The 21,787-nt window shown below is 36.5% G+C and overlaps 1 protein-coding gene and 1 non-coding gene across 2 annotated transcripts in view; both read left to right on the top strand.

The window, feature by feature from the left end:
• Nucleotides 1–21,787, top strand: part of LOC113493145 (whirlin) — a 71,261-nt gene that overhangs the window by 20,707 nt on the left and 28,767 nt on the right. The window contains exons 5-14 of the mRNA XM_026870968.1: nucleotides 70–232; nucleotides 2,161–2,291; nucleotides 7,741–7,899; nucleotides 8,600–8,725; nucleotides 9,881–10,047; nucleotides 11,021–11,204; nucleotides 16,487–16,594; nucleotides 17,724–17,780; nucleotides 18,331–18,422; nucleotides 19,414–19,480. Coding sequence (XP_026726769.1) covers nucleotides 70–232; nucleotides 2,161–2,291; nucleotides 7,741–7,899; nucleotides 8,600–8,725; nucleotides 9,881–10,047; nucleotides 11,021–11,204; nucleotides 16,487–16,594; nucleotides 17,724–17,780; nucleotides 18,331–18,422; nucleotides 19,414–19,480 — 1,254 coding nt within the window. The remainder of the gene's footprint in view (nucleotides 1–69; nucleotides 233–2,160; nucleotides 2,292–7,740; nucleotides 7,900–8,599; nucleotides 8,726–9,880; nucleotides 10,048–11,020; nucleotides 11,205–16,486; nucleotides 16,595–17,723; nucleotides 17,781–18,330; nucleotides 18,423–19,413; nucleotides 19,481–21,787) is intronic.
• Nucleotides 20,503–20,574, top strand: Trnap-cgg. The gene has a single exon. It is a non-coding gene; the product is annotated as a tRNA-Pro (tRNA).

The following is a 21,787-nucleotide window of genomic DNA, read 5'->3' as shown; positions in this document are numbered from 1 at the left end:
TCAGTCCAAAAAGTGGCCGGTGGCTAGCATCCTGGGCCTGCACTAGGACATTGGTACTGACGTGTTTATGTTTCGCAGGCGATATACCGCGGGGGTGAGCGCGAGCGCCCGTACTCGTCGGGCGGGGCGCCGCCGCCGCCGGCGGAGCCCGCCACGCGCACCGTCACCATGAGCCGGGACCCCGCCGACTCTCACGGCTTCGGCATCTGTGTCAAGGGAGGCAAGGAGGCAGGTGGGTAAACCTTTTAATCATCCTCTTTATTATAATTAACAAGTTCATTCGATCCTGGATTAGCGAGTATGAGCAATTTATTTATTTATCCTTTCCTCCATCATTTTTTATAAAAAGCTGATTTAAAATAGATCATTTTTCTCAGACTCTCGCTTACCCAGGGTTAACAACACCATTTAACAAACCAACGTACGATGTGTTGTCAAAACGAATGAAGTAGTGCTTTTTTGCTTTACCTACAAAAGTACTCAAACACAGGAATATACGGATAATTTTATCAGTTTCTATCAGTATCTTAATTCAGAACCCACGCGATCATGATTACGCTACGAAGTACTACAAACACTAACAATAAAATAGGGTACGATTGCAATTTAATAAATCCACTATAATCTCGCGGTAATAGAGAAAATGTATTAAGCATCGTTAGCTGATAGCCGTAAGCCACACCAGACGAGGCTGTCTTATCGATTACGAGCTTGTGGGAGGCATGTAAATAGCGCCGAGAGCGGTCAGCCTAAACAATGACCCCACGCTATTTGTAGAACACACGATACATATTGTGTGTATCATAACAATTTTCCTTATTGACAGCCTACTTCGTCACATACAACGTAGGTGTTACTACTGAGTACTCAGCTTCATAAATCTCGTGTTTTCTGTAATTGTTCAGCAAAAGGGTTCTGTCGGGTGGGTAACTTGTGGCGACTTTAAACGTAAATCCGAGCGGATAGAAGCGGCAGACGAGGGTAATTTAAATTGTATAAAATCTCTCACGAGAAAGTACGCCTATTATCTCCAGTCGTACCAGAAAATACTTTTGTAATTCACAAAGTTGTACCAGCAGAAATGCGGAACGACTTTATTTTTAAGAGTAAAACCGACTTAAAATGTAAATAAGTTTCCAGACGTCGTTGTCGGACAAAATACAGAAATAGTCGTTCAAGACTGGCTTACGGTTCATACTCTGAAGGCTTTGTTCGAAATAGTTTATCTGTATTTTCCGAATAAAAGAAAAAGGCTACATTTGAAAATATTATTACAAGTCTTTAAAATACCGAATTTCAAGTTAAAGAATGTTAAGTGGATAAAATTATGAAAGGCAATAAAGTAAAAGAAATGAATTGAATAATAAATTTGAAAACTTATCGTCTTAATTTACGATTCAGTATAAAAAGTATGGTTAGTGCTTACGTAAAAGTTAAACAACTTTTGTGTAGTCGTAGCGCAGCATCAAAATGATGACGCTTTTCGCGTCTTTGTACAAGAGTTTTTAAAAAGCACACGGCATTTTAATATCCAGCCACCACAAAGACAAGATAAGATCCTCCTCGGTTTATATAGCATAAAGCCTCCATTGTGGAGGTTACATTGTTGCCACGTTTTTAAATTATACGAGTTTCATATCAGGATTTGCTCAAGCAAATAAACTGTAATTTTTTTGCCAGACATCTTGATTTTTGCACTGGGATTCAGAAAGCCAAATATTTAGGTTTAGAATTGTTGATTCATACGAAATACACGATTAAGGTTTTTTTTTATGGAAGATAATAAGGGATTCCTGTATTTATCTTCTTTGTTATATTTTATAGTATTGTCTAAGTTCTTCTAATTAATTTCACAGGTCAGTAAGTCAGTATTAATATTAATAAGTAACTTTTGAGTTGAAAATAGACTTGGGTAAGTGTTTTGATTTCATAATAATTAAGCTGCATTTAAGAACTAGTATCCATTGTTAAGATATTGCAGATAATTTCCCTTTTAATCTGATATTAGGGTATAGCGTTTGTAAAATATATCTCTCGTATTGTTAAATTTTATATTTTAAGTAGGAAATGCTTTTTCTTGAAAGTTTTAATTTTGCATTTACTTTCCGTTGGCTAGATGTAATGTAGGCGTATAGTTTTAGTTAATGTAATAATATTTAGGCGTAGGTGTGTACATATCGAGAGTGGAGGAGGGCTCGGTGGCGGAGCGCGCTGGCCTGCGCCCCGGGGACTCCATCCTGCAAGTTAACGGCACGCCCTTCTCCGGGATCTCACACGAAGATGCTCTTAAGGTAATTGTTATCATTTTTTACAAGATTTTTTTTTCCGGAGTAAAACGCTAATGACTTCAACCCACGTCGAGGGCACGGCGTGAGGATATGTAGGACTTCCACCGACTAAAAACAGCCCGGGCCCCTTCTACTGCTTTAGCCAGAGTCACGGGATCGCTTCGCTGATTTATTACAATCCTGCTGTATTCCCCTCTGTTGGGCAACAGCCTTCTCTTCATTAAATGTTTCTCTGTGTAGCCAAGTTGTTTTGATTGAGCTCATCATGTCATCAACGCTTCTTTCAACCACGTACTCCTTTCTGATTTTGGGGAATCCATTTTAAAATTAAACGAAAAGTAAAACTTTACTTGAACATGTTTATGTCATGACAATCCATGTAAAGTATAAAAATAACAAGAAGGTTTATTTAATGCTATAACAACTCAATATTCATCTGGCAATTCACAAATTACGTTACGATTGTTGATTTTTCTTGTTAAATAGGCACTGTTTACTCGTTTCTTTACTTGCCGAACGTAAAGTTTATATTATTTGAACGATATTTTATTTAGATTACGGCTGTATAATTTCATTTTGACAATATAAATATACATTTGAATATTTGTTCTCCGTAGATGGTACATCATCTGTACTTATTCTAAACCCTCAAATTAGTCTCTCGATCCTCAATCTGGCTCTTTGCCCGTTTAGGGATTTCCGTTTTGGAACCCAATCTCACTCGCAATCACAATTAGCATAATAATGTCGCTGACGTTGATATCTATAAATTAGCCGGTGATTACATAAAGCGGGAGGCAGCTTAGACCTGTTGCCGCTGGCAGGCTGTCCTGACGATGAGCCAAATGACGCTACCTGATGTGCGCCAAAACTGCCCCATCACGGCCCAAAATCGCCATTACGATTGTTCCAAACTGTTTACTTAGGAATACCTGCCAACGCGGAAAAATGTTGGCAGGGCTTCTGTTTTAATTGTTTAGAAGTAGTAAACGCTGCGGGTTTCCCTAAAAAGTACAGAGTTTGATTTAAATGAGTATATTTCGCTAAGTATTTAGGTATTAAACAGAACTAAAAACATTACTAAAGCCATGAAACACAAAACTGTCCATTTCTGAGGAAAATGTTCCTATTCTGAGAAAACTCTGAAGTACATAACGAAGAACATCTTTAATGTATATTACACAAATATTGATGTAGGTTGAAGCTCTATTTATTGGTGAAAGAGTAATGCCTCCCGCGAGATGTGGTGTATGTTATCGAAGTGTCACAGCCTCGCGGAGACTGTGTTCAATATCGGTTTCAGACTGCGACATCTGGAAATAGAGGTTTCTTCTGGTATTTATAACTGTTCAACGTCTGAAAAATTATCGGCAATAATTCTTAGTACGCTCTTTAGAACCTACTAAGGACTGAAATCGTAATTTTGAAAATAGTGCGGAATAAAGCGGTAACCAGTGGATACTTTTTAACGAGAGCGTTGTTATAAGTTCGAAGTATTTTCCTATCTAGCATTGTAGCATCTAAACAAAATCCATCTTCTTTATTTGTAGTTGATGTAGTTGACATTTTTCATACCTTAAAACATCAACAGTCTGTTGTCGAAAATAAAACCTGCCCTAGAGATATTATTTCACATTTTATTCGTTTTTCGTATTCATACCAGACAAATACAAGTTACTGCACTAAATAATTCATAAAAAAACCTTTTTACATAAAAATATCATTGTGTCTGTATGAAATAGTGTGTCAATAAAAAAGGGTAGAAAATAAATTGTAACAGCGCCGCGTCGCTGGTTGCCTCCTCTCGAATGCATGCCGACTATTTAGTTTGCATGTAAAACGTTGATGGCTCAATTGAGGGTGACACGTTTCACCAAAAAGAGCGTTAAAAGTATTCAAATAGAATGCGACACTGGAATCGCTAATGATGAGAACTCGTATTTGTTCGAATACGATTCTTATTGGCAATTATATTAACTAAGTTATACGATTTTTATGGAAGTTTAGAGCTATATCTATTAAATCCAAAAGTATAAAAGTAAGATTCAAAGTTAAGTAAGTTGTTTCGTATTGGATTTATTTGATACTACATTATGCCCGCTTTTTCTAAAAATCTAGTCTAATCTATCCTATATGTTGACCCTGGTTATAAAATATCCGAGTACCAAGTTTCTTCAAAATTCGTTCAGTAGTTTTTGCGTGAAAGAGGAACAAACATCCATACAAACAAACTTACGCATATACAACGCAGGGTATTAAATAAAAATAAGTCATTATTATTTGAATATGTTTTAAAGAAAATCAACAGCGATAAAAAAGACGATAAAAAAGTTCTTATCCAAATTATTCTTCATGCAAAAGGCTTACAGCGGTCTGGGTATGACAGGCGGACAGCGGGGAGACATTTTCTATTTCCGTATAAATGTCCACCGCAGTCGAGCACCAACGCTACAAATTATTCTGATATCGTCCGAACTAATAAATACTTGACCAACCAGTTTATTGCTGTGAAACTGTTTCATATATGGAATATTTGATTATAGGATCACGTATGCAAATGGTTCAAATAAAGTTTGGTACTGCAAAGGCGACGATTGCTATGCTATGATTTAATTCTATATGCTGCACGGATAGTGCAACGTGTCATGTTTGTTCTGAGTCTGGGTGCCATTATGTATGTGACTTGAATATTTCTGAAACCCCGGCGAGACAAGGATTAACTGTCTTAGCGCAGCTTTTTTATAGGCTCGTCCTGTCTTTTTTGCTGATTGTTCAATTAAAATTTGTCCTAATTATTTTTATGGATATACATATTTCTCTTCCCTAAAACTGTGATTGCAATATTTTTCATAAAAATCGAGAAATCCAGTTGCTCTCTGCTTATTTTTCTATACTTTTACAGATATAAAAATATATATCCATTAAGTGGTTAATCTTATATTCTGCACGTGTATCATAACCGGGCAGCATTTACGGCTGAGTAGAATCGGAAACCGCGTTTCAGTTTTTATAAGAAACAAAATTACAGCAAGCAAAATAATATCTAATATTCTGATCGATATGTTATTGATGGAAGATTGCAGAAAAATAAAATTGGCTAAGTGCGAGTTGAAATAGCGACCCTGATGTTTTGGTACAAATATAATATCGGTAGAAAAATCAAGCTTATAACTGACTGTAACCGTTACTGGGTAAGAAACCTTACAAAACATCGTGTTTCAACGTTTTGTTTACGTTTGATATAAGTCCTTACTTAACATACATATATGTTACCCAGTGAAACGATTTATACATATTATGCCTGTGTCGTACTCCGTTGTTGAGACCTAGACTCTTTCTGCCGACTATAAATTCCAATAATTCCAGCATAAGGTTACGATGAGTAGCAAGATTTTGTTATAGGAATAAATAAAACCGCTCCATTAGGTAACCTTTTCTTGCACAGACTTTTATTCTTTAAGTGATTGGACCTTAAATAACATCCGTTGCCACACATATCTGATGAAAATAGAGACTTATACGTATACGTACTTATAGCATACAATCTTCTCCACAGAGTGTCGTAGACAATGATTGTGAAAGAAGTTCTCTAAGTAAACACCATCTTGCTCAACGGTACTCTTCCGTAAATCCTAATTTTCATTTTCTTAGTAAAAGTTCAAGTTTAATTTAGTTTAAAATTGATACCTATCTTTTGTGTTTCATTTGAAAGTCAGTGTTTTACGTAAAAAGATTTCTACACCTCCTACATCTTATTTGATGTCTAATTTTAAAGTATTTTCTGGACTTTTGACCCTATCATTCATTAAATGAAATTTATTAAGGAAATATTTCGTAGGTGTCTGTTTCCGAACACTGTCTCGAATTTTCGGTTCCGATTCTTGATTGCGATGGAAATGCTGCAGTGTTAAAGCGAATTTATGTGTAACGTAATCTGTACTATTTTGTGTGACCCACAGATAAAGATCTTTTGAATTAAATCCAAACGTTTGTGCAAGGCACGGAAAATAAAACTTTCCAGACTGACATTTTCAAAGGTGGCTGCTACCTTTGGCAAGTATAGAGTAGAATAGGGTGAAATAGGTATTTTAGACTGAGGTAGAAAATAGACGGCCCATGTAAGCGGTACTATTTTTGCATGCGTTGTTGGACTTTTCCTTCCGCACTTGACGATATCGCTTGATTTACGACGTCGCTTCCTGACATTCACTGAGACCTTTTTGTAAGACGCGAATATACTCGGCAACAAATATATTGTGTTGTATTATAAAATAAATTGAGTTTTGTGTCAGGGCGACTGTTTTTTTACTGATGAACTGAAATTGGCTTATTTAAAAAACTTCTTTCTATAAATGTACATAAGTATAAACGAGATAGGGAGTGTACGCTGGTCAGTAGCGCCGCGCAGGCTGGCGGGGTGCCGCCATGATGTCCCGACCAATCCCCCTCGGTCTGTGCCCTGACAGCTGATGTTATTATACACTCAAGTGAATAAAACCAGATGAATGGATTCAACTGTTATTTTATCAAAGTAACTACACTTTTTCGTAGCCATGAAAGAGTACGCTAACGAATGTTACTGATATTCCGAAAAGCCTTTTTCTATAAAAAAAATGTAGCTTCTTTTCTGAAGAAAGAAAATTCCCGTTAGTTATAAAATATCATTCAGCTAATGATATTTTATAACTAAACTCCAGAATAAAAAGTATTTATCTGTAAAATAATACGATTTTCCGCGACACTGGGGTGTTCTATTTTGATTCCCCTCTTTCCTGCAACTGAGTCGTGTTTCCTGAAAGCCACCGGTGAGCGAGATTGTATTTTTTATTCTTGAAACAGTGCTTGCTAGCCGGTTCACTCTTATACCGGAATCCAATTTATTTTCATATTTTGTTGTTTTTTCGGGTAACGGAATACAATACTAGGATTACTAATTAAGTTTTCGACATACAAAATGTCTGTATAGGTATTTTCATTATTTATTTTATTTCGCATGATCTAGTAGGTAGGTACAGGAGAATCTCAAAACACAAATTATTGTCTGTCCCAAATGTGGAATGTCCCGAATATGTTTCCAACGTGTATGTTATAACGATTTACGACGCATTAACTTAGCTTTATGGGTATTGGATGGAATAAATATATTTATGTTCAACGTAAACTTTTGTGAAGTACAAAATAAAATGGTCATAATAATTTATTATATTGAAGTAGGTAAACTGTAACGAATGTCTCTAAAGTTGAGTAGAAGTACATGACGCATCACATATTATATGACATGTAATACATAGACCACTAAATTAGACTAAATACCATTCGCTACATACCTAGATCAGAAAAGCTAAGGATAATTTCGTTTTTATTCAAATACCCGTAGTGCAAAGAACGTATTCGTGTATTAACATCCTACAAATTCGTTCGTAGTTTAAATTAAAGTTGTTTTTGTTGTCAGATGTTGAAGTCGTGTCGTCAGCTGACGATGACGGTGCGCACGGCGGGAGCGCTGGTGGGGCGTGCGTCCTGCTCGTGGATGGACCGCTACGGGAGGCCCGCCTCGCCGCCGCCGCTGCGGCCGCCGCGCTCCGCCAGCAAAGACCGCTCTATACGAAGAGTATGTACTAAACAAACTACAAACATTTGTAGCTCACGAAAACTTTTCTGAATATCTGCCAATACTGTAGCATATCGAACGTGTTTATTTTATACTTTACTGTCAGTCGAACTTTCTGAATACTTTCGGAGATCGAATTCTTTGTGTGCCGATATGTAATACGCACTGCATGGTACAACTATGGACGGAGAAACAAACAACAATGACGAACTTACTGAATAAGTGACTAAATGAATTGATGCCATCATAAATTTTTATGTCCAATTCCGCAGTCGTAAATATTTTATGTCATTGCATATTGGGGTTAGAGGGTTAGAAGCTGGAGCTCCGCGGTATGTTAATCGCAGTCCACTAACCACAACGTTCTGCCGTTAGTGGCTGTAATGACGATACACCAAAACTTCCGCATCGATCTATGTGACATCAGCTCGATCATAATAAAGCAAATTTTCGTGAATGGAGTCATTCTTCAGGCATTGTGAGAACAGATTACGTGTTTATAGGCTTTTATGTAATATAATCACGTTGGACGGCAATGCCACGCGTTTCCCTAATAGCTATTACCGTAATTTTCATTCCAGAATGTAACGACTTTCCCTTTTGTGTGTCGCATTCGCAGAAGCGAATGTTGTTTATGATAATGAAGCTGAAATTAACCAAAGTGCTAATATATTGCTAATCGAAGCAACGTTGTGTACAGGTCGACCTTTGTATAGAGCCGGGACAGTCGTTAGGGCTGATGATAAGAGGCGGGCTTGAGTACAACCTCGGCATCTACATCACGGGGGTCGACAAGGACTCCGTGGCAGATAGAGCTGGACTTATGGTAATTATGTATTATATCTGTGACCTATATACCTTAACAGCAATAAAGTAAACAAAGCGATTCTCAAATACATATAAAATATGTTTACGTAAATGGAAAGACGGGGTTTCATGGACAATTTGTTTTGAATGTAGTAGACTTCGCATATCTATGCAGAGATAACCTTAATGCTGAAATGCAATGGTTCGGAACCTCTTTAGGTTTTTAGATTTGAATGTGGTTTGGTTTACTTTATGTGTTGTTATTTGTGTACTAAGAAACACAATTTTATTTTAAACTGATAGTTCGTTCCATGTTTGTTTTGGTTTCGTAATCCGGATGATATGAGCAAATGTATGAAATTTATATAACTTGGAGAATATGACAGCAGTTTTTATTTTTGAAAGACCGAATTGCTTGAACTTACCACAGTTATTCTCGCGCTATTCAAACGCAATGAGTAAGTATAATATAAATGTAAATCTCAATTTACTGCGCTTAGTTCAGTGCAATTTGTGATAAATTAAGACGACGCCGCGTCTGAGAAACTTGGAATACGGCAGCAAGAGGTCTTACTCGACTGAATTACGTCGAAGTTTACTGCAAGCCGACAGCGTCGCAAATATAACGAAGCTTAGCCTGCTATACAACTAGTTTGTTTTCGAATTAAACTTACCGCAGTGTCGCTAGGAAATGACAGTGTTTAACGACTTAACTTAAATAAACTTGCTCCTACGTACTTTAGTGCACTTAAATCGTGCAATTATTTAAAAGCCACGTAAATAGTTCTGCAAATAATATTTAATTTCAAAGTGTAAGTGTTGGCGCGAGGTGTGTTAGACAATTTATAGTGTTTGAACTTGAGAGTTGTAACGGTCTTCGCCTTTGCTCGCTACGTCCAAGTCGTAATTCACCTACGTTTGAAACTTTTACTACTTGCAATTTTCCAAGTATTTTCATTACACGGGCCTCGACGTGAAATCATAATTATTGATCACCTGCAATTGCTCTACACTAACATACAGACCTATACTGATTCGAGTGTTAAATTTTCAAAAAACGAAAACTGTATCTATTTGCTTTGGTGACTCTACTCTTACCAATATCAATTCGATTAAGTGGTTAGCTATAATATCATGATCAAACCCAGTTTCTAAGTGCCGATTTGTGTGGTAGGTCGGAGATCAGATTCTGGAGGTGAACAGCCAGTCGTTCGTGGACGTGACGCACGACGAGGCGGTGGCGCAGCTCAAGTACCACAAGAGGATGTCGTTGCTGGTGCGCGACGTCGGGAAGGTCCCTCATGCCTGTACTGCTTATGGAGAGCGGGAAGCGACGCCTAGGTAAGAAGCTACTTGGTTTCATCTAAGCTAATGCAAAGAGGTAACATTTTGGGTGACGTTCTTTTCTCGAAACCACTGACCTTTATCAGTAGCTACTTAAAAGCGTTTTTATTAATAGAAAGTCAGACGAAGTGAGCACATGTCATTGTTTCATACAGGTCAAAGGCTTATACTTGTAAAATATATTGTCTATTTATTTTTATAACTTCTTTTTGTATCTTCGAAACCATGAACATTAATCAAAACCTTTGTTTGTTATTGTCATGTGGTGATTTTACAAAATGTTTGATGAAACTGCGTTTTTAAAAAGCTTTAGGGGTGTAACAATAAAAAAAAATCTTACTGACGAATCAAATTCTTATTAGTACTTCAAATTAGTTAGAGAAAGAATTGTATGGTCCGTAAATGAATCGTTAATATTCTATTTTAAGTTTCAGTAATCACAAGCTTCATAAGAGGATTGAAAATGTAATTTTAATTATACTGACCCAGCTTTCGATTTGCTCTTCGCTTAAGTTACGAATCTGGGTCACGATACGAGATACGTGTGCTAATTATCTGTCACAGAATTAAGAGGAAATAAACCGTCATGTTTGCTGGGATGCTGTGGGATGACAGTCGTATAAGTAATGGCACGGATGTGTTTCATAATGAAATGCCATCTCTATTCATTAATTTACTTTTGAGAAATGGTTTTTGTGAAATGCTGGGTTGGTTCCAAAATTTCAGAGTAATTCGCCTATTTAAGAATGTGCACTTAATAAATTAGACATACCTAAGTGTAAGTACCAATAAAACAATTTAACTTTGCCGAGACCACGAAAACTTGACTTTCAAAACTGTATGTCATTTAAATTTGTTTTTTTCTTTTATATCGTCTACTCTATTAACGTTTCTTCCCCAACATTTCCTGAATTATACTTACAAATAATTTAATACCAAAACATTAATCAGCTATTTTCTCCTTGTTTAGAATAAGCGGGTGGGGCAAGCGCCGTGGCGCAGCATCCACGGCGGTGGAGCAGAAGGCTCGCTCGCTGCTCCCGCAGTGCGACCTGCCGGCCATCGCCTACTACATGGAGGAGTATGCCGCGAGGAGACTCACTCCTGACTCCTTCCTCACAGTCATCAGGGATCTACTCGACACGCCGCAGAAGGTACTTATGAAATAAGAAATGTCTTTATCGTATATTAATCGAATATTAAGGCTGCGTTTCCACCAGAGATGTACGATGGTAACGTTTACTGTCGTGCGAGGATGTCCGCTGAGCCGTTTCCACCAGAGCTGTGCTGACAGAGGTGAGGCAATGCTCATCGCTCATCCCTCACTACGCATCCTGGCACATCTCTGGTGGAAACGCAGCCTTAGCTATGCACTGAGATGGTGGTGAGTGGAGACTGCGATCGGTAGGACTAGTATCACAGATGCTTTTGCTACGGACTTTTTAAGAAAATTTTGGCAACTGGTTTAATAAATGTGGAGGTATATTTTTAGAAATCAGCAGTTCTCATAGATATCATGTGTATGGAATACCCACTTAGTTTATTTGAGAAAGCAGAGTAGCAAACAACAAAGCATTAATTATTTCTTGGAACTACTTGTAAATCTATATATATAAAAATGAAATGCTGTTCGTTAGTCTCACTAAAACTCGAAAACGGCTGAACCGATTTGGCTTTTTTTAGTCTTGAAGTATTCGTAGAAGTCCAGGGAAGGTTTAAACGGTGAGAAAATTCGAAAAAAATGCGGAAAAGGCGAAAAAATAAGAAATTTAATTTACTAAGGTAAAGGCACCATATTTCGATATTGTAAAAAAAACGGTCTTATCAAAGCAAGGTCTTATTTAATTAATAATTTAGCTGTTTTTTTAATAATTTATGTACACACACAAATAGTCTTACAATTAATGATGGCTTTAGTATGTGTAGGTTTTTTAATAATCGCTCAGTTTAAGGCTAGCAGCTACTTGAATGCATGTTTCATACTAAACTTGCTAAATAGTGTTTAAGATGATAGTTTTATATTGTGTGAGTTTTTGTTTAGTTCAAAATATTATGAGGTTTATATTTTTTATCGAAAACACTAAACTCTTGAGTATTTCTTCACGAATTGAGGAGAAAATTCAGTTTTTAAATACTAAGATTGATTTAATATCCAAAGACAATAAAGATTTTTTACACTCAGAATTAGGAACAAAATGCATTGGAATTATTTTTTTTAAATCGGAATAAGGTGCCTCAGACTTCTTTACATTTTACACTATTTAACATTTTTTATCTTTTATACAGTCAATCTGTGAGTATATTTCAAAATTAAGATAAATAACACTTCTAATAAAAATTGCCAATTCTACTGATAATGTTCTTTTAATTTATAATGAAAGCACCGCGGAATTAGGTGCCTTTACCTTACTTTCCTGTCAAACATTTGACATATTTTGATGTCTGTCATAGTTTGAAAAGTAAATTGAAAGAAGTCTTTATTGTTTTACATATTGTCATAAAACCTACGTAGTAGCCAGCGGACCAGTCACTTACATTTTACTTGATCAGGTAACTTCGCAACAAAACTATAACCATGACTAAAAAAAGGTAAATCTTTCCCAACGTTTCAAAGGAGCTAAAATATGGAGGATCATAAGGTCTCAAGAATCTATCGAAGAGCGTCAGGAGAGAGTTGGTGCTGTTCGGGAACATCAGGCTGCAACTCGCTCCATAGCGTTAATTGCGTTTGATATCTCAGCGTATCTATGCATCTGCTTCTAGATCTCTAGAGGCAAGTGCAGAACATGATGCGCGACAGTCCACTGATCGTGAACGTCACGCATTGTATCGCGAGTCGGAGACGTTTACTAAGAGAAAATTATGCTTGAGTTCTCAGCGAATTTGAATATCTACTAATAAGTCTTTTGAAACAAGTGATGAACGTGATGGTCAACAGTTTGACCGAGATAAACATAAATTATACCGAACACTCACACACTAAAATATTCATAATCAATTAGAAAGTCAGAAAGAAAGAATAACTGGAGAACGGCATTAAGAGACAGAAAAAGAGCGCAACGAACATTTGAATTCTGATCGCCTTCGACATTCTTTGAACAATGTCGAAATCATCTGACATAACGTATCGGATGTGTCTCAAAATGTTGCCGCAAGGCATGGTGGCCTTTCTTAGGTTGATAAGGAACGGAGTGCATTTTCCTATACTCCTTTGATTGACTGCGCTACAGATTCCGACATCAGATATGGTTCGGTATATATTATAAAGGTGTTAAATGGCAAAAAGAAACAAACGGTTCACAGTTGGGAAAGTACGTATTGAAATATTAAAAAATCCTTCAGAAATATTAAGACTGCTAAGCGGTGACCATTCACATTCCATTTTTTGGTGCAACAGATTTAAGAAGGCCGATTTATGCTGACATTGAATGAGCAAGCCCAAGTTTACCACCTTATTGGTCATGATTGCCTAAAAATTAACCAAAGGTTCTACAAATATATTTCGTATCGAATTATCATGACCAAAAACAGCACGAGAAAATGACCCACCGGCTCATATTTCTGACCGGCAGAAGCACGCGATCGGTGAGCAAAGGATTGAAACACTACCATCATCTTGAGGACTTGCTGCCACGTCCCCCACGCTATTAGACGACTTTGTTTGGGTATATACAGTGTGTATGAAAAACCCTGTCCAATCTTTGAACGACAAGTGACTTGCCAGGCGTGCAGAAAAGTGCAGAAAAGACTTGCCAGAGGTGAAAAAAAATAACATGACTTTCTATTAGTAAAAGAATTTTCGAAATCGGTTCAGCATATGTTGAGATTATCCCCCCAATGTCACAGACTCACAAATTTTACCTCTTTATGATATTATTTAAAAAAAATCCTTAAGTTTAATTTTTTCCTATATGCACGCACATAACCTACACATACCTACTTATATTATAAAGCTGAAGAGTTTGTCACGCTTGAACGCCCTAATCTCAGAAACTACTGAGCGGTATGAAAAAATATTTCAGTGTTAGTCCATTAACTCAGGAAGGCAATAGGATATATATCTACTATCAATCTATGATTAATAGGAGTAGATCAGTAATGAAATATGTTACAACTAAGGGCAGAAACGCAAAAAACTAATCCGATTTAAAAAAAAATCCTACGTTATATTTTCTAACCACGCGGACGAAGTCGCGGGTAACAGCTAGTGTTAGATAAATAGCAGTTTGAATAAATATAAAACCGGAAACCACTATATGGCTATTTGTTAATATAAATATGACTCTTGATGCAGATATTAAACCCTCGATTTCCTACATAAAGTTAGATTTCAACTCAGTTTCTAATTACGGTCAACACATTAAATAACCGCAAACCAACCGATTCCCACGCTGATAACGCGCTTATCACACTTTCCGTATTACAGTATCTAAATTTAGGACCCCAAATGTCAGCTTTTATCTTGTTCGTTTTTTTTTAAAATTCAGTAACAATGTTTTAAGGTTCCTAAATAGGATCTTTTTGAAAATTTTCTATAACAAAATTACGTGTTTGAATTCTGAATTGAATATACTGTAAGTTTTACAGGTTCCGTTTTTGAGACGTTAGAAAATAAAAAAAGCTTAATAAATCCTTCCTTAAAATGCATTTCACCTTCGCTAGCTGACTCCGGAAACATTAAACCCCATGTCTTTACTGACTCTCCGTTTCTACCCTATTATCAGTGTCCCTTTGATCCCCATTTTGGGGACACGCTTTCAATACTTACATAGTCATTGAAGTATAAATAAATCATGAACTGTAAGTTGTCAGCTGTCTTCTTTCCTCAACAAAAAAATATTGAAGAAATTTTTTCAAAGGCAAACTCCAGAAAATAGCCCCCCTATACAGAACACTAATTATTTTACGAAGCTAGATATAGCACAGCGATTTCGGTCGTATGGAAAAGTGACTGACAGTAATTTATGAAAAAGTTTCTGGTTTATGAACAAACTTACTAAATGTTAAGTGATGCTTTCCCCTTATACATATATCAGAGAACCGCAATTAAATTAGATTATCCGTTGCTGACGTTGCAGACTAGAGTTGCTACACAAACAGACAATTGTAAAATAATTTTTTTTTCTTCGATATCGTTCTCGCAGCATAGATTTCCATTTTTTACGATTTTCTAAACATGTAATCTAGTTTACTTGTTAATAAGGCACACAAATTCTACACAAAGTTTTGTACCTAAGTACCTGTGCTGTAGGTCAGCTAAATAAAGCAACGAAAATAAACTCTTGCCAACAAAATTCACAATATGGAAATCGAGACCGGTGTTGGTTCGGTTTCAAGTAAATAGAACTCGTAAAAGAAACTTTATCTTAGTTCTTATCTGTCTCTTTCGTGCAATGAAATGCACTATTTCGGGCTATTTCCCGTGCAGGCCTTGAACGCCCGTACTTCAGACTTTAACCGACTCAACCTTGACCTTTTTAAATGTTAAGAAGTGACGTTTACTGGAAACCCTAACATTACACTTACCTCCTCGGTTTCGAAGTTTATCAAGAATCTAAGCGAGCTTTCAATTTAGTAATGAAACGCTACAATTTTCGAGAGTTTCCGAGCCATTATCTACGACGTCGTTATTCAGGATTCAAGTGTTAAAAATCGCTTATGATCGAATATAAGTCTTATAACGCCTTAAGGTCGCATTTAACATTTAAAGCTGTAAAATAAGACACATAGACATTTCAAATAATGTTACGTTTGAGCTTTCGGGAAAACCACTGAACATTTTCTTTCGCAAATGTTTTTAATGAATTCTCTAATAGTATGGAAAATAAGTCTTCATAAAAATACATATTAATAGACTACTACGTCGACGTATATATTGGCAGTAAATCAAGAAGATGCGAGCTTAAAGCTATAGAGTTACACTCAAGTTATAAAAGTTGTACCGATACATAATCATCAATCATATGCGGAATAACTTACGTCTGGTGTAGACATGCTCGTTACGCTAGTAATCTATCTCAACAGGCACAGCCTAACCAATATTTGGTTTCGTAGTTTACTTACATTATGAATGTATTTACTCAGGGAAATGATGAACCGATGTTCCAAATCGATCTCATTAATGCTTCGAATCTCACTTAAACGTAAAAGTTTGTTAAAGATGGATGAGTTTTGTTCGTTCACGCATAAGCTGCAGATCTATTTGACTAACTTAATAAATACTTCTTCATCAGAATCAGACTATTGGGTAAGGGACTCGTGTTTTTCTCTGACGTTTTTGCCATAAACATGAGATGTTGTCTCTATATGGCAAGTTGGAAAGGAGACTGCAGTTACAATCGCGGAACTAATAATGTTTCGACAAACCTTTGTTTTGTTTTAGCGTTGTGATATAATTTAGACTACGAAATAAAATGAGTGTTTTATCTTTGTTCAGTATACCCTCCTGACGGAAATAAGAGAGTTCATGGTGCCGGAGGACCGAGCGAGGTTCGACGAGCTGGTGTACAGGCGAGGCGAGGAGGCCGTTGACCATCACCTCAAGGTAATCTATTCCACATATAAATACAATTGACACATCACCAGTCAATCAACATACAAACATTTTGAAAAACTAACAATGGTAATATGTGCGAATAAATAAACAATTTTCTCTCTTAGATGTTGTGTTTTACTCGGGTCCATACTTTTTGTCAACAGTAAAAATATTACTGTAAAAATTTTGCACTTTGTTTCATAAAATTGTGTATTGCAAAACTTTAGTCAACTTCAGTATCAAAGAACAGTGGCTGTTGTAAGATTTTTCTTGAACAATAGCTGGAAATACAGTTGACAGCGCATTTGTCTTTCGAACTTTCTGGAAAATGGGTCACATATCAAAGTTTTATAATGGAATTAAGTTATATCGTAAATAGAATCAGCAGAGCCTTGTTAAAAGCATTTTCGTGTTAGGACTCAGCATAAGCCATTAAATGGTATTTTATAGATTTTAGACATTATAACTGCACGTGAGGTAGCTTTTACTGCGAATGGATTTTATAAATAGAAAGCGAAGCAATAGAATCAATGTTATACCTTCATAACTATGAAATTACTAGCTAGGACTGAGATACAATTAGCAATAAGTTGTGTTTGGCTAAGGGAACAAAAGAAGTTACACCTCTGAAATTGACCGAAAACTGAAATGCTTTATATGCACTTGCTAATTTAAGGACCGGCTACATCGGATTAAGTTTTTCAAAAACTTGATTGAAGTTAAGCTTCTCTTAATGATAAATTTCCATTCCTATCAGGCACTAATATACTTGGATTGTTAGAAAACAATACAAAACAAACCACTGCTACTATTTGAAACCGTGATTATCCCGTAATAAGTCCATTCATTTGGTCATCACGTTTAGATAACACAAATAACTTGTAGATTACACGTATGAGCACATACATACAAAAATAGAGGCTATATTAACTTCGATTTTATCACTTTTGTACTACATGGTTCGATAGACTTACGAGATAGACTACTAAATGCTTGTATATAAATAGTTTCACCGCGACTATACTTATATAGAATATAGATATACCAACGTAGGCGGTTTCCACGGGTTACGATTGCAGAGCACTTCAGTGCAAAATCATTTGCACAAAACTTAGTTGATGCTTACATTTGTTGGTAGCGCGGTCCAGAGCGACACATGCTACCCTCCTCGACGATGCATGAGTTGCACGACCCGGTAAGTTCACTCGCTTTACTAATACACTTGACAAACACACAAAGAGGTACAATGCCAATCCATCTCAAATAGCTCTATCTCACATATTCCCTAAGAAAATTTTCCATTTTTAATATTTTGGATAAAATACGAGAGTCGTGGATGGCCGTGTACGTCTCTGTGGTTGCATGTACCATCGATGTGATAGTTTGATTGCTTTCGACAGTAGATTGAGCTTGGTTTATAAATTGTTCATCAATGTTTTATTTAACCTACACGTAGGCATCATTTAAATAAATAAAACACCTTTAAGGTCAGGCCTGACAAAGATACCCCCATCACGAGAAATAAAAATATAGTGTCAACATGAAGTAAATCTAAGGAAGTCTTCAATTTTTGAAAAACTTTGTTAATTTTTTAAATCTATTATACTCCATTTTGAACAAGTGGTTGCATATGGCTTAAATTTACCTGATCAAGCAAAACTAGCGAGATATGCATCTCGTTGGTTCCATGAGAAGTGGTTGACAGTGTTGGGGCTGTCGGGTCAGGTTGCGGGTTATTGTTATAGGAGGGACCGCCGGAGGCACCTCTAGTAGCCGACCACCGCTCGCCCTCCGAGGATTCCGGCCTGGGCCTGCCACCGCATGACCATGCTTACAGGTGACCTCATTATATGACTGACAACTCTTATATTAAAACTAGAGAGCTCTTTACTTAAGGGGCAATCCATGAAGCCGAAACCATTTGTATGAATAGCGAAAGGATATGAAATAATGGGCATTTAGTAAAAGCATGAGAGCTGAGAACCGCGGGCGCTAGAGACCGCACCTCTCTAATGAGCGAGGCGTAAATCCCTCACCGCCGGCGGGCGGCGGGCCTCTTATAAAGACGCTTAAACGCTAAAGTACCATTAAAGTGCGAAAGCAAAGGCTGAGTCCTCGTCGAGCGTTCGCTTTCGTCCGCTCTTTTACATCTCACAGCGCAAATAACCCACAGTTTTCCACAAGCCCTTGTCTCAGCGCTCTCTCTTGCGAACCGAGCATCTCATTGGCCTGGCGCCAAACACTTCCACTTTTATTCAGTATTGGAATCAATCGTTATATGACATCATAAATATTTTACCGGTGGTTTAGTGCCGCTCTCATCTTTCCCAAGAAAATTAAGGTTATCATTGGCTATCTAAAAATTTTCAAGTCGCCGAAACTACATAGCAAAAACAACTTTCTTATAATCTAATCAATTTGCAGTAATTATTTAGAAATTCAGAACTTGTGTTATATTTCAAAATAAAGAATTCTCGAATTATTAATTGGCTACACTGCTACATGCGTAACTAACAACAGATAGGTTACGTTAACTGTATTGTGAACGGAACGGCAATCCGATATGCATAAAAAGATTTTTATGAAATATAAACAAAATTTAGATAAGTACCCACGTGACGTGAGCGAAATCGCCCGACATATATGATATTGCTGTTAAACAGGCACTCGTAGGCCCGCCATTCCCGCCACAAATTCCCAAAGTTAGAATCGGTTGAATGTTGAGTTTGTGTGCATTCGTGTTTTGGTATAGCCTTATTTGTGTGAATTAGTTGGCATCGTGTAGCTTGTGTACAAGGCGTGTGATGTGACGGTGTTGTGTGGGGCAGGAGCGCGCGCGCGTGGCGGCCCGGCGACGCGCCGCCCCCGGACGACGAGGTGGAGCCCCCGCACGAGGTGATTTTGCCAGAGTTACCTTCTACACTCAACTTGTCGACCACATTCACTCTCTCCGCCTTGTCTATAGCTAAACCCAGGGTGTCACTCGCGTTCCTTATCACAGACCATCCACACTTTCTTACTATATAGAATTTTTCCTTAATTTTACCTAACGCTATTGTAGCTCTTGCTCGAACTCTATTTTCAAGCTTCATTTGATAATAATAGTCTTTATAATGAATACAACACTGAAAAGTGAACTACGGAAGCAAATGACGCTTCGTCGCTTTCTTGTTATCTTTTCCATTAGTTTCTTTATTCGCAAAAACAAAAGCGTTTTGACATTCCTTTAAATTGGCTACTGACTGAGTAGCAGGCTGGAGTGGCACCTCGGCACTACCACTGTATAACCATTTACCTCACTGTTTCTTGCATGAGTCCATAACGGCTAGCGAGTAGAACTAAAACAAACCACAATTATGGCCGTTATTTCCTGCATATTAAATTCGATGGGTAAATCTGGCAAAATTGGATAACCTTAACCTTATATACCTAATAAAATCATAAAAAGTGCTACGGGGAAAATTGGCATCTCAAACATACTATTGATGTTTTCGGTAATAGCGGCCAATTACAATGTTTTCTTTCGACTCTATTAGTATAGACTAGTTTCAAGTAGTATTCTTCTGTTGAAAAGTGTTTATGTCTACCGATGTGTGACGCTTCAAGTTTTTTTGTGATATAAGAAAATCGAAAAATCGGCAACTCTATAATGAATCTAATATTACTGTGAAAAAAATATTATTATTTTTACAATACACCACGGTTAACTTCATACATATATTATATGCATTAGCATTACTGAAAATTATTTTAAAATGATTATCGAGTCTTTATTTAATAATTACATTATTCAGTTTAAGTTTAAAATCATAACAAGCCCATTTCATAGTATGTTGCAATTTCTATGATGACGTCATCACAGCAGTGCGTACTACATAGCGTTTGTTTAGACTATGATTTTCGCCGATCCTTACGTCGGCTCGTTGGTCTAGGGGTATGATTCTCGCTTCGGGTGCGAGAGGTCCCGGGTTCAAATCCCGGACGAGCCCTCTGTCGGTATCGTTTTGACATTTTGTATACCAACATTAATTTATTAATAGATAACTTTTAAATTTTGAATTACATTTAATTATTAAAAAAAATAATTATATAACCGGAAAAAATGATTGCAATTTAGTGTAGCATGGTTGTGTGAATATGTATTGTGTAAATTGCTTTTTAATGTTTAGTTGAAATTTGTTTGTTAATATATTATTATTTGCAATTAAATTACAATAAAAATATATTAAAATTTTACTTTTCTATAAATAATATTTCTAATAAAAAAAATTGAATTCAATCTGAATTACCTTGCAGCTAGACTACTTAGACTTTAATCCCGGGTAAATTACGATGACCATGAACTGAGTAGAATTACTAGTTTGAGGGACTAGTATTATCAATAATATCAATAAGTCCGTAAATAATAACAAAACGTAGATAATTTCCTACATTTCGCTATTGTTATAAGCTACGGAAATTCAGATAAAGTAACTATATTGTTAAAATTAAATCCTCCCAAATTCGTCACGGCATAATTTTTGCGGATCACAAAGGAAAAAGTTTTGAATACTTTTGTATTTTTCTTCTTTTCAAACCAATTCTCATTTATATGTATTTGACGGTGATTTATTTCAAATTATTTTACGGAATTTTACCATATCCAAGCCCTAAATATAAACATCTCATTAACTTGAAGTCGTTCTTTCTTTACACTCATTTATGAAAGGAAATCGTCAACACGTAAATGATGAGACAATTTACATTTAAAAAAAAAACAAAAGAAAAGAAAAAGGTGACTGAAAATTATTTTTGTTGGACCGTACCTTTGGTCCGTAAAGAACGTAATTTATATGAACACTAGCTGACCCAGCAAACGTTTTTTTGCCTAATAAATTATTTCCAGTTGTATGTATTGTTTAATGCCACATTATAAAAAAATATCAATCAATTTCGTCCATAAAATAAAATGTATTTTTTTAGTGTGAGCAACCCTTATCACTTAGGGCTATAAAAAATAGATGTTGTTCTATTCTCAGACCTACTCAATATGTATACAAAATTTCATAAAAATCGCTCAAGCCGTTTCGGAGGAGTACGGTAACTAACATCGTGACACGGGAATTTTATATATTAGAAGATAGTACGTTTATCAAGCGAGCTCCTTAAGAGACCAAGTGTTTCTAACTTGTAAGTAAGAAGTTTTGTTGGTTATTATATCTT

This window comes from Trichoplusia ni, chromosome 4 (genome assembly GCF_003590095.1).
Source record: "Trichoplusia ni isolate ovarian cell line Hi5 chromosome 4, tn1, whole genome shotgun sequence".
Lineage (NCBI taxonomy): Eukaryota > Metazoa > Arthropoda > Insecta > Lepidoptera > Noctuidae > Trichoplusia > Trichoplusia ni.
This window is presented reverse-complemented; position numbering and strand designations above follow the sequence as displayed.